Below are 12,105 nucleotides of genomic sequence, written 5' to 3' on the forward strand. Positions count from 1 at the left end.
CTCGGCTAAGTAGCTTGCTGGAACTTCTTATTTTTTTCTTTGTTTTTTCCTTTCGCAGGAACGTTTTGTTCGCTTAATATTGATGCTCTCAAGGCGGCCCAGACTAAAAGAAGATGCTGTTCCGCAAAGCGCACTATTCAAGACAGCCCTGGTGTTCGATGAGGTCTTTATCTGAAATCGACGACCACTCACTCTCACGCCGAAGCTGGCGGCTGCAAGCGGTGTCCGACAAACATGAAGAGTAGGCTGGACCAACAAGGCGCTAATGTTGTTGGGCTATATGAATGAAGTTGTATTGTATTGTACTGTGCTAAAGCCTTTTGTTTTAACGGCCTGAAGCTAATTGTTGCTATTAGCCGTGCCGTTATCCTATTGTTAGCCGGGGAGGAGAAGGGGATGGGAAAAAATCCATGCCCGCCTTCTGGCTGCCTACTGCCAGCCGCAGTCTGCCTCCTGAGAGTTGAAACAACTTTAGCGTAGCAAAAGGTCTGAAATAAATGTGTACGCATCCTTGCTCTTGCCCGCTTCAACTTTTGTAAGTGGAGAATCGATCAGCAGGGTATTTTTGATTTTGTGCTGGTGATCGCATGAGCTCACGTTTGACGTCAATAAATCCAAACTATTGTGCAGAATGCTTTTATACGTTCACATGTTGAAGTGGACAAGAGTAGTAATGTGCATTTGCATTTTAGTGGCGATCGGTCACCATTTTTGACAACAGAACTGACAATTCGTGCAAATTATCTGCATGCCTTCCTGCTGTGACATACACGTTGAAAAAAATTTAATAAGCCGAGCTCCAAAAGGGGGCGTGACAATTTGTCGAAAATCAAATCACAAAAAAAAGCCCGTAAATCAGTACAGCCTTTTTAGGGAGGGCATTTTAGTACTGATGTCATTTTTACATCCAAACCTTTTATTTAAATGTCAATGTTAACATCAATGAAGCGTCCCTCTAACCTGACTGGTCGCCAGCCAACCACAGGGCACATATAGACAGACATTCACGCGCTTATTTACACCAGTGGACAATTTAGAGCAGAGGTCTCAAACTCAGGCCTTGATGTTTTCCACCGTGCTGTTTGACATCATAGTTTACAATTTTTCGTCAGTCGCTTAGGTACATATCCCATATCAGAATTGAAATTTGCAAAACAGCGAGTGCATTTCTCAAAACAATCCAGGTATTTTTTTCTTTTTTTTAAATCACGTATGGCTGACCATAGCGCTGGCCCATGATACATTTCTGCGTAAACTAATTCTGAAGGGACACCGAGTGTAAAATATGCTGTCACCCAATCGTGGCTTTTTCATAACCTGCCCAAAGAGAAAGATTGGTGAACAGTCCATTTCTCAAACAAGAGACGGACCGATTTTGTTTCGCACAAGTGGAGCTCGACATGTCTTGAATGCACAGAATAAATTGTTCCGCTCAAGAATTCGGACATAATTACCGAACGACTTAATCTGAGGAGTACGCAAAGCACCATTTCGATCAGAGAGGCCAGGTTCACCAACCATGTTCAGTTCTGAAAAATCGTTAATGTTCTTTTTTTTTTAATGTATTTTTTTTATGTTATTTATTTTTATTTTTTTTTGAATAGCTTGCTTGATGTGACATACCCGGAATAATCTCCACACAGGGCAGTTGGAGTTCAGATTGCAATTTTGTTACGCTATTTAATGACATAATCACCATTTTATATAATATACAGCATAGATGATTTAAATGTTTTTGTTTAATTATGTATGATGCGCCATGTAGACCCTCTCTCTCACTTGCTTTAACTACAAAATTCAACTCTGCCACTAGATGGCAGACTATCATCACTTTTGAACACGTGACGGTCTGTTATGGCAATGACGCTGACAAGTGCAAACCGTAACGCCTCACAACATCAGGTTAAATATAATTGTCATTTCACCCGTGTACATGTCTATGGGTCATTTGCTTATAGTGCTGGTGTTGTTATTTCTGGTAAATAAGATCATAGCAAACGTGCACTAAATACTTTCAGCTGAGGTGGTCTCTCGTGGTTTCCCATAATGCATCGCTTTATTTAGTGCTGTCGCTTAGGGAGATGATAGGAACTTGATCCAGACGGCCAGACGGACACAGCAGTCCTCATCTCTCACCCTTCGACAGCATCAGCGACATGATCGGAGAGGCGTAACGGCCTTAAGCCGCTGTGGCTTGTCTTGTATCGCCGCGATTTACCCGTCTTTGGTCAAATTGTCCACGGCCGGGGTTCGTTTTAGCCGCAAGGTAAGAAAGCACACGACGTCATATGTAACGAGGCGTGGGGTGTGTTATATTATGTCGTTAGCTAGCCAGCTATGCTAACATCCTTACAAAGCGTCACACGGGAATTTCCCATTCTATGGACGCCTTGTTTCATTCAAAGACTGTCGTTATCGTCTTTGTCTTGTGTTGAAATGAACCATGCACTTGCGAAGGTGTAATGGCAGTTGCGCATTCTTCCAATCAGTTTGCCAACTCTCATGTGTTCTATGCGAGAAAAAGCTTTTTATTTCGAATGCCCTTCATCAGTGAATTATTGATAATGGCACAGTAGGTGTCCAAAATCCTCATTGCTCCCGTGGGGTTCGTGGCCACATAATCGTCCACGATCCACAAACCTCCTTTGCACCCGTTTCCTTTTCAGTAATAACTAGTGGTTGTAGACATGACCAGGGCGTATCATTTTACCCTTTTGAATGAAGACAACTGTGTAAGATCTGCTTTGTTTTAAGGCGTCTTTGGTGCCCGATAAACAAACAGGAAGCAATCTGTTGCAAATGTAGGTTAAGATGTGCCGCTTGGCACGGGCATTTTGTTTACCACTCATGCAACTCGATCATTTTTAGATTGGTACCGATAAATATGCTCGTGTGGTCGCTTTGGACCTTGGCAGGACTACGTACTTCGCGGCCGGGTTGATGTGTGCCGCCAGGCTGCAACGTCACTTTGTCAGGCTTTGGGTGCTGTCCGCAATGCAGGTGCTGAAAGTGGAAGTGCAATGCGAAGTATGCAGCATCCCACACACGTGTTTACAAAATGGTAAAAAATGAATAAAATGTTCCACATGTCAGTGGGAGACGAAATGAGTTCCTAAAGTCGACGTTTATTTTTCTGACGACATTTTGACATTCAAATGTAGATATTTTTATATGCCTTGCTTTGTATAGATTGCCTCATAAGTTACAAACATATTTAAGAGAATCGTTTGATGGTGTTGGCTATGAGAATGATTTGTTGTGAATGCATTGCTTGTGTCAGACTAAATAACAATTAAGCTTTGATCATTCCAAAATCCCCTTTCTATTCAAAAACACTACAGGTAAGATGTTGGTTGACCTGTTGTCGTTTTCGATTTTAGCTTGAAGCAATGTTGTATCTTGCCTGAGTGAGCGCCATCTACGACTGTGTGGGAGTGCCGTGCTGAAGATGTTAGCTTGTGGCTAATGTTTCATGTTGCTGCAGTTCATTGATTATTAATGATGTATCTGGAATATTCAACAGAAGTAGGTTTCGGAACAGAGCAACTCCCATAGCTTTTACTTGGATGCATGCTTTACTGATTAGAATCACTGAATGGGGATGGTAAACACTCCTGTATACTTTGCTTTTATTGCCACGCAAAGAACCACATCAGGCACGTACTGCATGAGCACACTGTCCTGTGCTGTCCGCCACAATTCTCCATCTCGAGTCACCTTGATGTGATGGCATGACTCGTGTTAGTGCCGACTGAGGTCAGGCCTTCGCAAAAACACGGGAAGCAATCTGAGCTATTCTAGGAAAGGGCTGGGATGAGGGCTTTGCTTTACTGGAAGGACTCAACATTACTCATCAATAATGGATCATCTCCTCAGCCTTTATGTCTCACCAATGCAAATGTATTTTTTTCTGTCTTTGTTTTGGAAGGTTATCCCAATGCTTCCTTCTTTAAGCAATACAGTCAAAGGTGTGTGTCCAGACAAGGATCTGTTATGATCTCTATTATTTATAGTATAGTGATGTTGTCAGAGAGTGCAAGTTATGTAGGAAGCACATATCAGGAGGTTGACCTCACTCTCAGGCGGCCCTTTACATGTTTGATCAATGTTTGTTAAAAAGAGGCACAATGTTCAAAATACCTGTCTTCTTCATGGTAGAGAGATGGTGGTTCAAATCAACTCCCACATTCCAAAAATGTGCACCTCAATTAAGAATACATGGTAATTAGGGCTAATTAGGATTTGTCCATAGGTGCGAATGTGACTCTAAATGGTGGTTGTTGTAAATGTGCTCTGCGACCAGATGGATGGATGATTCCATTGTATTAAGTCTAAGGAAATCAAGTTGACGGGAACAAGGCTGCCTTCCTTTGAATGTCACAGGAGAAGATGTGAAAATCTGATAAAAGGATAGTTTATTCCATTGTTGTGCATGAATTCCATCTCCCTGCCAAATGGACCTTGACGCCTGCGTATTGACTTGGAGCTGGACAAACTTTTAATGGTGCTGGATCAGCATTATGATATCTTCTATCTATAGACTAGTCCAACATCTGACTATGAAATTATAAACACTTCATATTAAGTCACAGTTGTCACCCAACTGTGACATTTTTTTTTTCAGAACTTTAATGGGCGTTTACGGATGAGATCTGAGAGGTGTTATGCCCGTCTTACTTGCCCGAGACTCCGGTTCAACATTTGATGTTTCCAGGTTACAAACGCCGTGCAATGAGCTTGTCTCCACAGTGACATCATAATGACATCATGCAGCACAAGAAGGCACCCTCGCTTACCGCTGTACTTGCTGCTTTTCATTTGATCGTCTTCTATTCACAGTCTGGAAGTGATTTTCATACAATGACTTTGCTACTGCGTTAACTGTGAGTTATGTTTAGACTGAGTTGCATTCTGACTAAGGTAGATATTGTGGTTACATCACAAACTGAGGATCCCGACCGAGTACTGATCAGACGAGAAAACCATTGCATTATTGTAGAGGCTTCATTTGCTATTAGAGGGTAAAAGTGTGAGGAAAGAGTGTTTGTTTATTGGATGTGAGGAAGGTCAAATGGGGGTGGAAGTATGAAAAGGTTTTTGTTTGTGTTTTGTTGCAGGGCATGATAACTAACTGAGAGTTGCAAATTCTGTCTATTCTGTGGTATTGGTTGTGATTCATTGTGTCTTAAGGCAATTTCGAGAAAATAGAGTGAGCTGAACCAGATCAACAATTTAAGAAAAGCACGATGGCAGCTACGGGAAGAGATGAGTTTCATTCACATCATGGCAACTCCTCCAGGCATCATTATTTTGCTCCGCTTTTACATGCCACGGCTGTTTTGTGAGATCTCTGCATAGGAGGCTTGAGTGAGCGTATCCCATCCCATCAAAAATAATGTTTAATAAGTAATAATTCATCTATCACTGATGCTCCTCAAGAAGTCAAATCAAAGGCACTCAGACTAATTGTTTGTCCCTGGTGAAGGGCATGGAAAATGAGTCCATACCTCCCAGAGTAATTTCATTTGCTGGGTTGCCTCATTTCTATTATTCCTTCCATCGCAGACAGATTAAGAGATCAGTCAGATATCAACCAAGGCAAATGGCTGTTGAATGTATTTTTCACTCAGTTAAAATGACCCATGTTTATATTCTAACCTTTTCCTTTTTCTTTGTACTGCGCGTGTGTGTGTGTGTGTGTGTGAGATCAGCCATGGCATCGGCCAACGTCACGCTGGAGAATCAGCTGCACAGCGCACAGAACAACCTGCTGTTCCTCCAGCAGGACCACGCCAACACACTGAAGGGGCTGCACGCTGAGATCCGAAGATTACAGCAGCAATGCACAGGTGACTCTCTCGCTCTGTCACCAAGGGGACACTCAAGGGGGGCATGTGGTGCATCTGCATATGCACGCAAGGGCAAATATGATAGCGACTGGAACGTCCTTAATCTTATATTATATCCATATCTCAATTTGCTAAACTGAACTGTTTTTCGCATCATATTTTTCTCGATATGCGACCTGAGACGTTGTATTCGTTTAAGAACATGGGGGGGAAAAAATTAAGAGATTGATGATAATAATAGTAATGATAGCCGCTGTAAGCTGCCTGATGATCACCCTCTTGTATTTTTCACAGACCTGACATATGAGCTCACCGTGCGCAGCTCCGATCCTTCAGGTACGCTCCCGTTACAAAGCAGGTTCCTCCATTTCTACGTCTGTATTATCCCTTTATCATTTCAAAGCTACTCCTTTGAATCGTGTTTTTTTTTTTTTTTAATACAAAAAGGTAAAATGGTGAACGTGTACAACATGGTATTGAAAGACTGCAGGCAGCGAGGTCTGAATCATTGCGCTGTTGGACTCCTCATTGTTGATTAGATCTGTCTACTCATTGCCAAGTGCCCAACCCCCACGTTGCCATGGCCGTGACCCCATGTGACTTGATACCAGCTAACAGCACAGTTGTTTAACAGCCAGGGAAGCTCAAGGCAGGCCTAATACAGCTTTAGTCCTTTTGCGCTATTTATTTGTGTACAGCCTCATACGGCGTGTTGTTGCCTTTATGATACAGGCCATCCCAGATTTGTAGCGTATTATCACAGGCTCACTCAAGAGAGGGTGAGAGAGAGGCACTATCATGTCAATGTGGGCCATCGGAGATTGGAGCACAGGAAATGAGATTAAGTGTCACTGCCCTAATGCATGGCTTGCTCAGCATCACGACGCCTGAAAACAGACCACAACTACTTCAAAACATGGATTTAACGCGTCATCATTTGACCTCAATGTACAATATATTTCACCTTGAAAATCTGCAAGAAATTATTGTAATCAAATTTGATAGACCGTATAAAAGCAGCACTTGATGCACCGTAGTGCGTCTGGGGCGTCGCCTTGTTGAAAAGCAACAAAGGTCATCTGAGAGCAAGGTCTTTAGTGTAATGTGAGACACGAGAAGGAGAGCACACAGCACTAGTCTCCATGCAACCGTACTCTCATTTATTATCTTAACTGAGGTTCACGTCATGATGTATTTGTCACCTTAGAAATTTTGCTTCTTCACATGGTTAAAAAGGGGAAGGCGCTCTTCTCTTACTGGTCACAAAGAAACACAAGTTGTATTTTTTTTTTCATCATAATATTTAAGTGGGGTTAAAAAAAGGTTTATTTGCGAGTGCTTGGGCCTATGATTTCTTTTTTGAATTTATTTTGGTTTTTTTTAGATAGATCCATGCAGAACCGTCACTTTTGCATTTCTGGTCTCAAAGAAACACAAGTTGTATTTTTTTATCATAATATTTCAGAGGGATAAAAAAAACATTATTTACAAGTGCTGGGGCCTATGATTTTTTTATTTATTTTACGATGCATCCATGCAGGGCCATCACTTTTGCTTTTTTTCACACTGTAAACTTAATCCATTACTGGTCAGATTTTGCTGTAAATTAGCCTTCAGTATGTGAAACATGCAAGTGATTGCGCTGGAAAATCTTGAAAATTATGCGCATGCAGTTAGCTACACCATCGTCAGTCCTCCCTGAAATTAGTCTTGTCAGCAAGTGTTGAATTTATTTCAAAAGGGAGGAGTTGGGTACAAAAGAAATGCTTGCAACCTAGGGTTCATAAAAGTGAAAACAAATAGCATTTTTGGTCCATATTTTAGCAAGAATTCACAAAGCAGACGTACTTGCTTTAAGGGGCCAGATAAATTGAAGTGGAGGCTGGATCTGGTCCACAGGCTCTGAATTTGATGCCTGTGGAACAAATGTGAGTGGCCTTTCACTTGTTTAGCACTTTTTCTAGCTTCAAAGCACTCTAAATATATATAATATGTACAATTGTTTATTTTAATGCTAAAATAGTAACTATGCACAATTTTTATATCAAAATTAATCATAATTTAACCAATAATTTTGTTAAATTATGTTAACTGGATTATCTATGTAAGTAACATTTTTATTTCATTATCTACAGTAACTTAACCAAATATAAAATTAGCTGAATCAATGGAAAAATGTGTAAATACATTTCAATTAGCAAATAAAATCAAATGTGACTGTTGGTAAAAAAAAAAATGCTAGATGCGCTGGAATGGATCAGAGTGGATGTACTTTGCTCTCGTCTGATTTGGCCTGCGTACTCGATTAAGATGTATATCGCTGGCGATGTTAATGCCATTTTTGGGGTCTCCTGAAAAGTGACAATCTTTGGAGATATGAGGATTCCGCCTGACATCCGCGATCCGTACTACAGGGTTCGATCAAATCATACTTAAGTGTCACTGTTGTGCTTGTTCTAACTGGTTGTTGTGGCTGGTGCAGACAGCGGCGAGGTGCGATGCCGAGAGCTGCAAAGGAGGTGCGAGGAGCTGGAGACCGAGCTGAAGAAGAAGGAAGAGGAGAACACAGAGCTGCTCAGGGACCTGGAACAGAAGAACGCCATGATCTTCGTGCTGGAAAACACCATCAAGGAGCGGGAGAAGAAGTACCTGGAGGAGCTGAAGATGAAGAGTCACAAGCTGGCCGTTCTGTCCGGAGAATTGGAGCAGCGAGCAAGCACCATCGCTTACCTCACGTCGCAGCTTCACGCCACCAAGAAGAAACTTCTGGCGGGTAGCTCCTCGGAGGCCAGTCCCAACGTCAGCCCGGTCACCTCCTTTAAGCCCACGCCTCCTCCGCCCAAAGACAGGCAACCTGAAACCCCGCGCCGCCGTATGAGGAAGAGCCTCTCTCAGCCGCTTCACCCCGAGCTGACTGAGGTGTATCGGCTCGGCGCGGACGGCAAGCGGCTGGTACTGCGAGAGGCCGTGGACGCTATGCCCGACCCGACGCCCTTCCTCCAGGCGGGGAGAGAGTCTCCGGACCTGCAGGTGGTACGAGAACGGCCCGCTGTCATCCCACCTATCGCCTCGGAACGCCCACCCGTCACTTCCTCTGGGGCTACGGCCAGCCCCCGTAACAGCCCGGCTCGGGACCGCCAGTACAGGGCTCATGTGGGGGTGGCACACCGCATCCCCCATGGGGCACCTCCCTTGGTCCTGCCCCAGGCAGAGCTGGAGACTCTGGCAGTGGACCAGGTTAAAGAAGAAAAGGTTGTGCGGAAGCGTTCCGGGACTGACAGGACAGTTTAAAGCCATTACACACGCACATGAATGCACACATATTCACTACTCACAAACTGGTACGGACATTCGGCTGTACCGAAAATAAAATGAACTACGGTGAACCCTCTCATATTCACGGGTTGGCGTTTGACAAAAACACTTTCTCTTATTTGCTGAAACTCACCAATTCACTGTTTTTGGACTTAGGCCAAAGTCATACCCAATATATAAAAGTACTGCTTTAGTGGCATCTTGGTGCCAAGCAATTATGTGGAACTTAGTGGAGAAACTTTATTTTGTAAGGACAGTCATTTTTGGCCTTGTGGCATCTTGAGGCAATTGCAAACCCTTTTGGGGTCAGTTTCTCACAAATAACAGGGGTGACTTAAAACACTTTAAACTCAATTTGACCTCTAAAATGTTCAATGTCCCACTTGAATGTTTTGTTTTTTCCTTGCATAACTTGCTGTTCTCTATCATTAATCACATTAATCATAACAGCTGTTTTAACCCCGAATGACATCCACTTCTATGCCTTTCAGTTTCTCTTTCAGTATCTCTTCATCTCTTTTGTAACCAGTTGGACACTGACACGCCAACTTTTGTGGCCGCTTGTTTGAAGCCTCATAATGACAATGTTTACATGCAGTCAATAACCGTGTTTTCAAAGGCATTGTTAACGTGCAAAAACCCAAATATGCTCATTTGGGTCTTTAAAAACCTGAAATATACCACTATTCTAACCCAAATATTTGGTCATAGAAATGCAATCGGGTTACTTCTTTTGAACGGAACATTGGTTTGCATTGTGCACATGCTCTATGTGGAAGGAATCTTGGTCCTTTAAGTACAGGAATTACTTATATGCACGACGTCTGGCGCGCAACCCAACTGAAATACACAGGCAGAGATAACTAACATGGCAAAATTCAAACACAACACAGAGCGACACTTTTGGAGCAAGGAGGAAACTGCTTTATTTCTGTGGTGAGTGACATGTTTTATTGATGGTAGAAATTAATAGAATAGAATAGAAATAGAAATAGAAATCCCTTTATTGTCATTGTACTCAAGTGTGCAACGAGATTAGAGGGCTCCCCTCTCCAGTGCAATACAACAATAATACAGACAATATATAAATTAGATAAATAAATAAGACAGTGCAATGGAATTCAGAACTGAATAGGGCATATAGAAACACATCACAATGCTGTTTTGCAAGGTTAGGGTGGTCTCGTGTGTGTGTGAGAGTTCAGTATGGAGATGGCTCGTGACATTGTGCATTTATGTGGCTGGTCATACAATCCCCAAACGAAATTATCGTACGTCTTTGCAGTATTCATTTTGCATCAGGCATTATCGCGATATTGATATTTTGTCGATGCACTTTGCAACCCTAATTCCATTTACGATGTACATACGAATAACTGTCCAGTCACGCGTGTAAATGTGTTATCCCAAATGTTTCAGAAACTGACATTTTGACCTTAACTTGCATATTGACGGCATGTAAACGTAGTCAAGGGCAAGACACTTCTGATCAATGGTTAGGTTATCTCGACGTCCTAATGTGAACAACATGTTTAAAGAGCCGTTCCCATGAAAGAGGAAATTGGTCTGTTGTATTGATTGATTCATGGAACAAATCTGTTGTCAGTTTTGCAATTCAGTTCCTTGCTCGCGAACAGCAAGTTGTGCGGTAAGTCGTGAGACATTCAAAGTTCACTTGTAAAAATCCATTTTAGGTCTGTCCTGAAATTTTACCCGGAAGCCCGATATGCCAAAAATGTTGTGAGTAGTGTATATATCCTATAAGATACAGAAAGGGCAGAGAGGAGCCCAAGCACTGTGTAGCCTGCTTTCTACGCAAAACACTGTAATGTAAAGTGAAAATGACGCGATGGATCAGCAAGCGTTTCTTCATGCACATTTAAAAAGGACGACTGTACCGCAAAGCATGCCAAATGTTACTTCTTTACAACCCTACCGAGTGTTGCATTCCGCGCAGCATTCTGTTCTTTGTGGTGCAATCAACACATCCTCAGCCAAATATATGCATCAGTGCCTGCTTGGTGCAAAGGCACACACTGCGTAGTGTAGTTACGGCGGCCAGTTGTCACTGGAAGTCACGACAAACTATATAACCAGATGTCTGCAACCGCTAAGGACAACAGTAATGATTCAGCTCATAGTCTCTGAATGTCTTTCACACCATTGCAATGTCAGTACACTTCTGTCACTGCAGGTTGCATTATCAAGGTGAACTGGTAACTGCACATGTATTTATGCTTCAATTTGACATGAGCTAAAAAAAAAAATAAAATCACGTCTTTCTGAGAAGAAGAATAAGGATGAAACCTTTCCATTATCTCTGTTATTTGTGATCAAAGGGCATTTGGAAAAGCACTGCTATCATAGACTTGTGATATGATTAGTCTTTATAAAGGCTGTACATTTGTAGGGATTTTTTTTTAATTTAGAGTTTATTAGGGACTACAACAACACCTCGAATGGTAATTATTGTCACTTTATATCCCGCTTTTCACATAACACGTATCCTTGAATATTAATATAAATCCACAAAATAAAGCTTTTTTTGGTTGCCTACTTGTCTCTTGTAGATGTTGGCAAGCATGTTCAGCTTCATCGGGTTATGTCAAATACAGAAGAAAAATAACATCATTCACCACTAGTAGCACAACAGGCACGTGCACGTGTATGTAACGAAAGGTGTTTTTATTTTTACTTGCGCAGGTGAATGTGATAAGGAAGTTCTCAAGTTCAAAAATAGGACGACCAAACATACTTCACGTGTGTCATGCTAACTAGCATATGAGCTTCTCGCTTGGTGTGTTTAATTTCACCAAAGCACTTTTAATCATGAGCATACAAGACACTGCTGGTGAATATGGTTTGTCATGTCTCGAACAAAGCATTGGTAACAAAATTGTGTGCTAATAAGCACTAATTTGGATTTACATTGGCTTGTGAA

At 42.0% G+C, this 12,105-nt stretch overlaps 1 protein-coding gene across 1 annotated transcript; it reads left to right on the plus strand.

The window, feature by feature from the left end:
- The first annotated feature begins 1,999 nt into the window (after positions 1-1,999).
- ccdc92 (coiled-coil domain containing 92) lies at positions 2,000-10,128 on the plus strand. Its single transcript, XM_088299826.1, has 4 exons — positions 2,000-2,266; positions 5,712-5,849; positions 6,144-6,185; positions 8,332-10,128. The coding sequence occupies exons 2-4, from the start codon at positions 5,714-5,716 to the stop codon at positions 9,138-9,140; spliced, it is 987 nt and encodes a 328-aa protein (XP_088155952.1). The 5' UTR covers positions 2,000-2,266; positions 5,712-5,713; the 3' UTR covers positions 9,141-10,128.
- The last annotated feature ends 1,977 nt before the right edge of the window (positions 10,129-12,105 follow it).

The sequence above is a fragment of the Idiotropiscis lumnitzeri genome, chromosome 1 (assembly GCF_059441095.1).
Source record: "Idiotropiscis lumnitzeri isolate Australia: NSW breed Sydney's pygmy pipehorse chromosome 1, RoL_Ilum_1.0, whole genome shotgun sequence".
Classification (NCBI taxonomy): Eukaryota; Metazoa; Chordata; class Actinopteri; order Syngnathiformes; family Syngnathidae; genus Idiotropiscis; species Idiotropiscis lumnitzeri.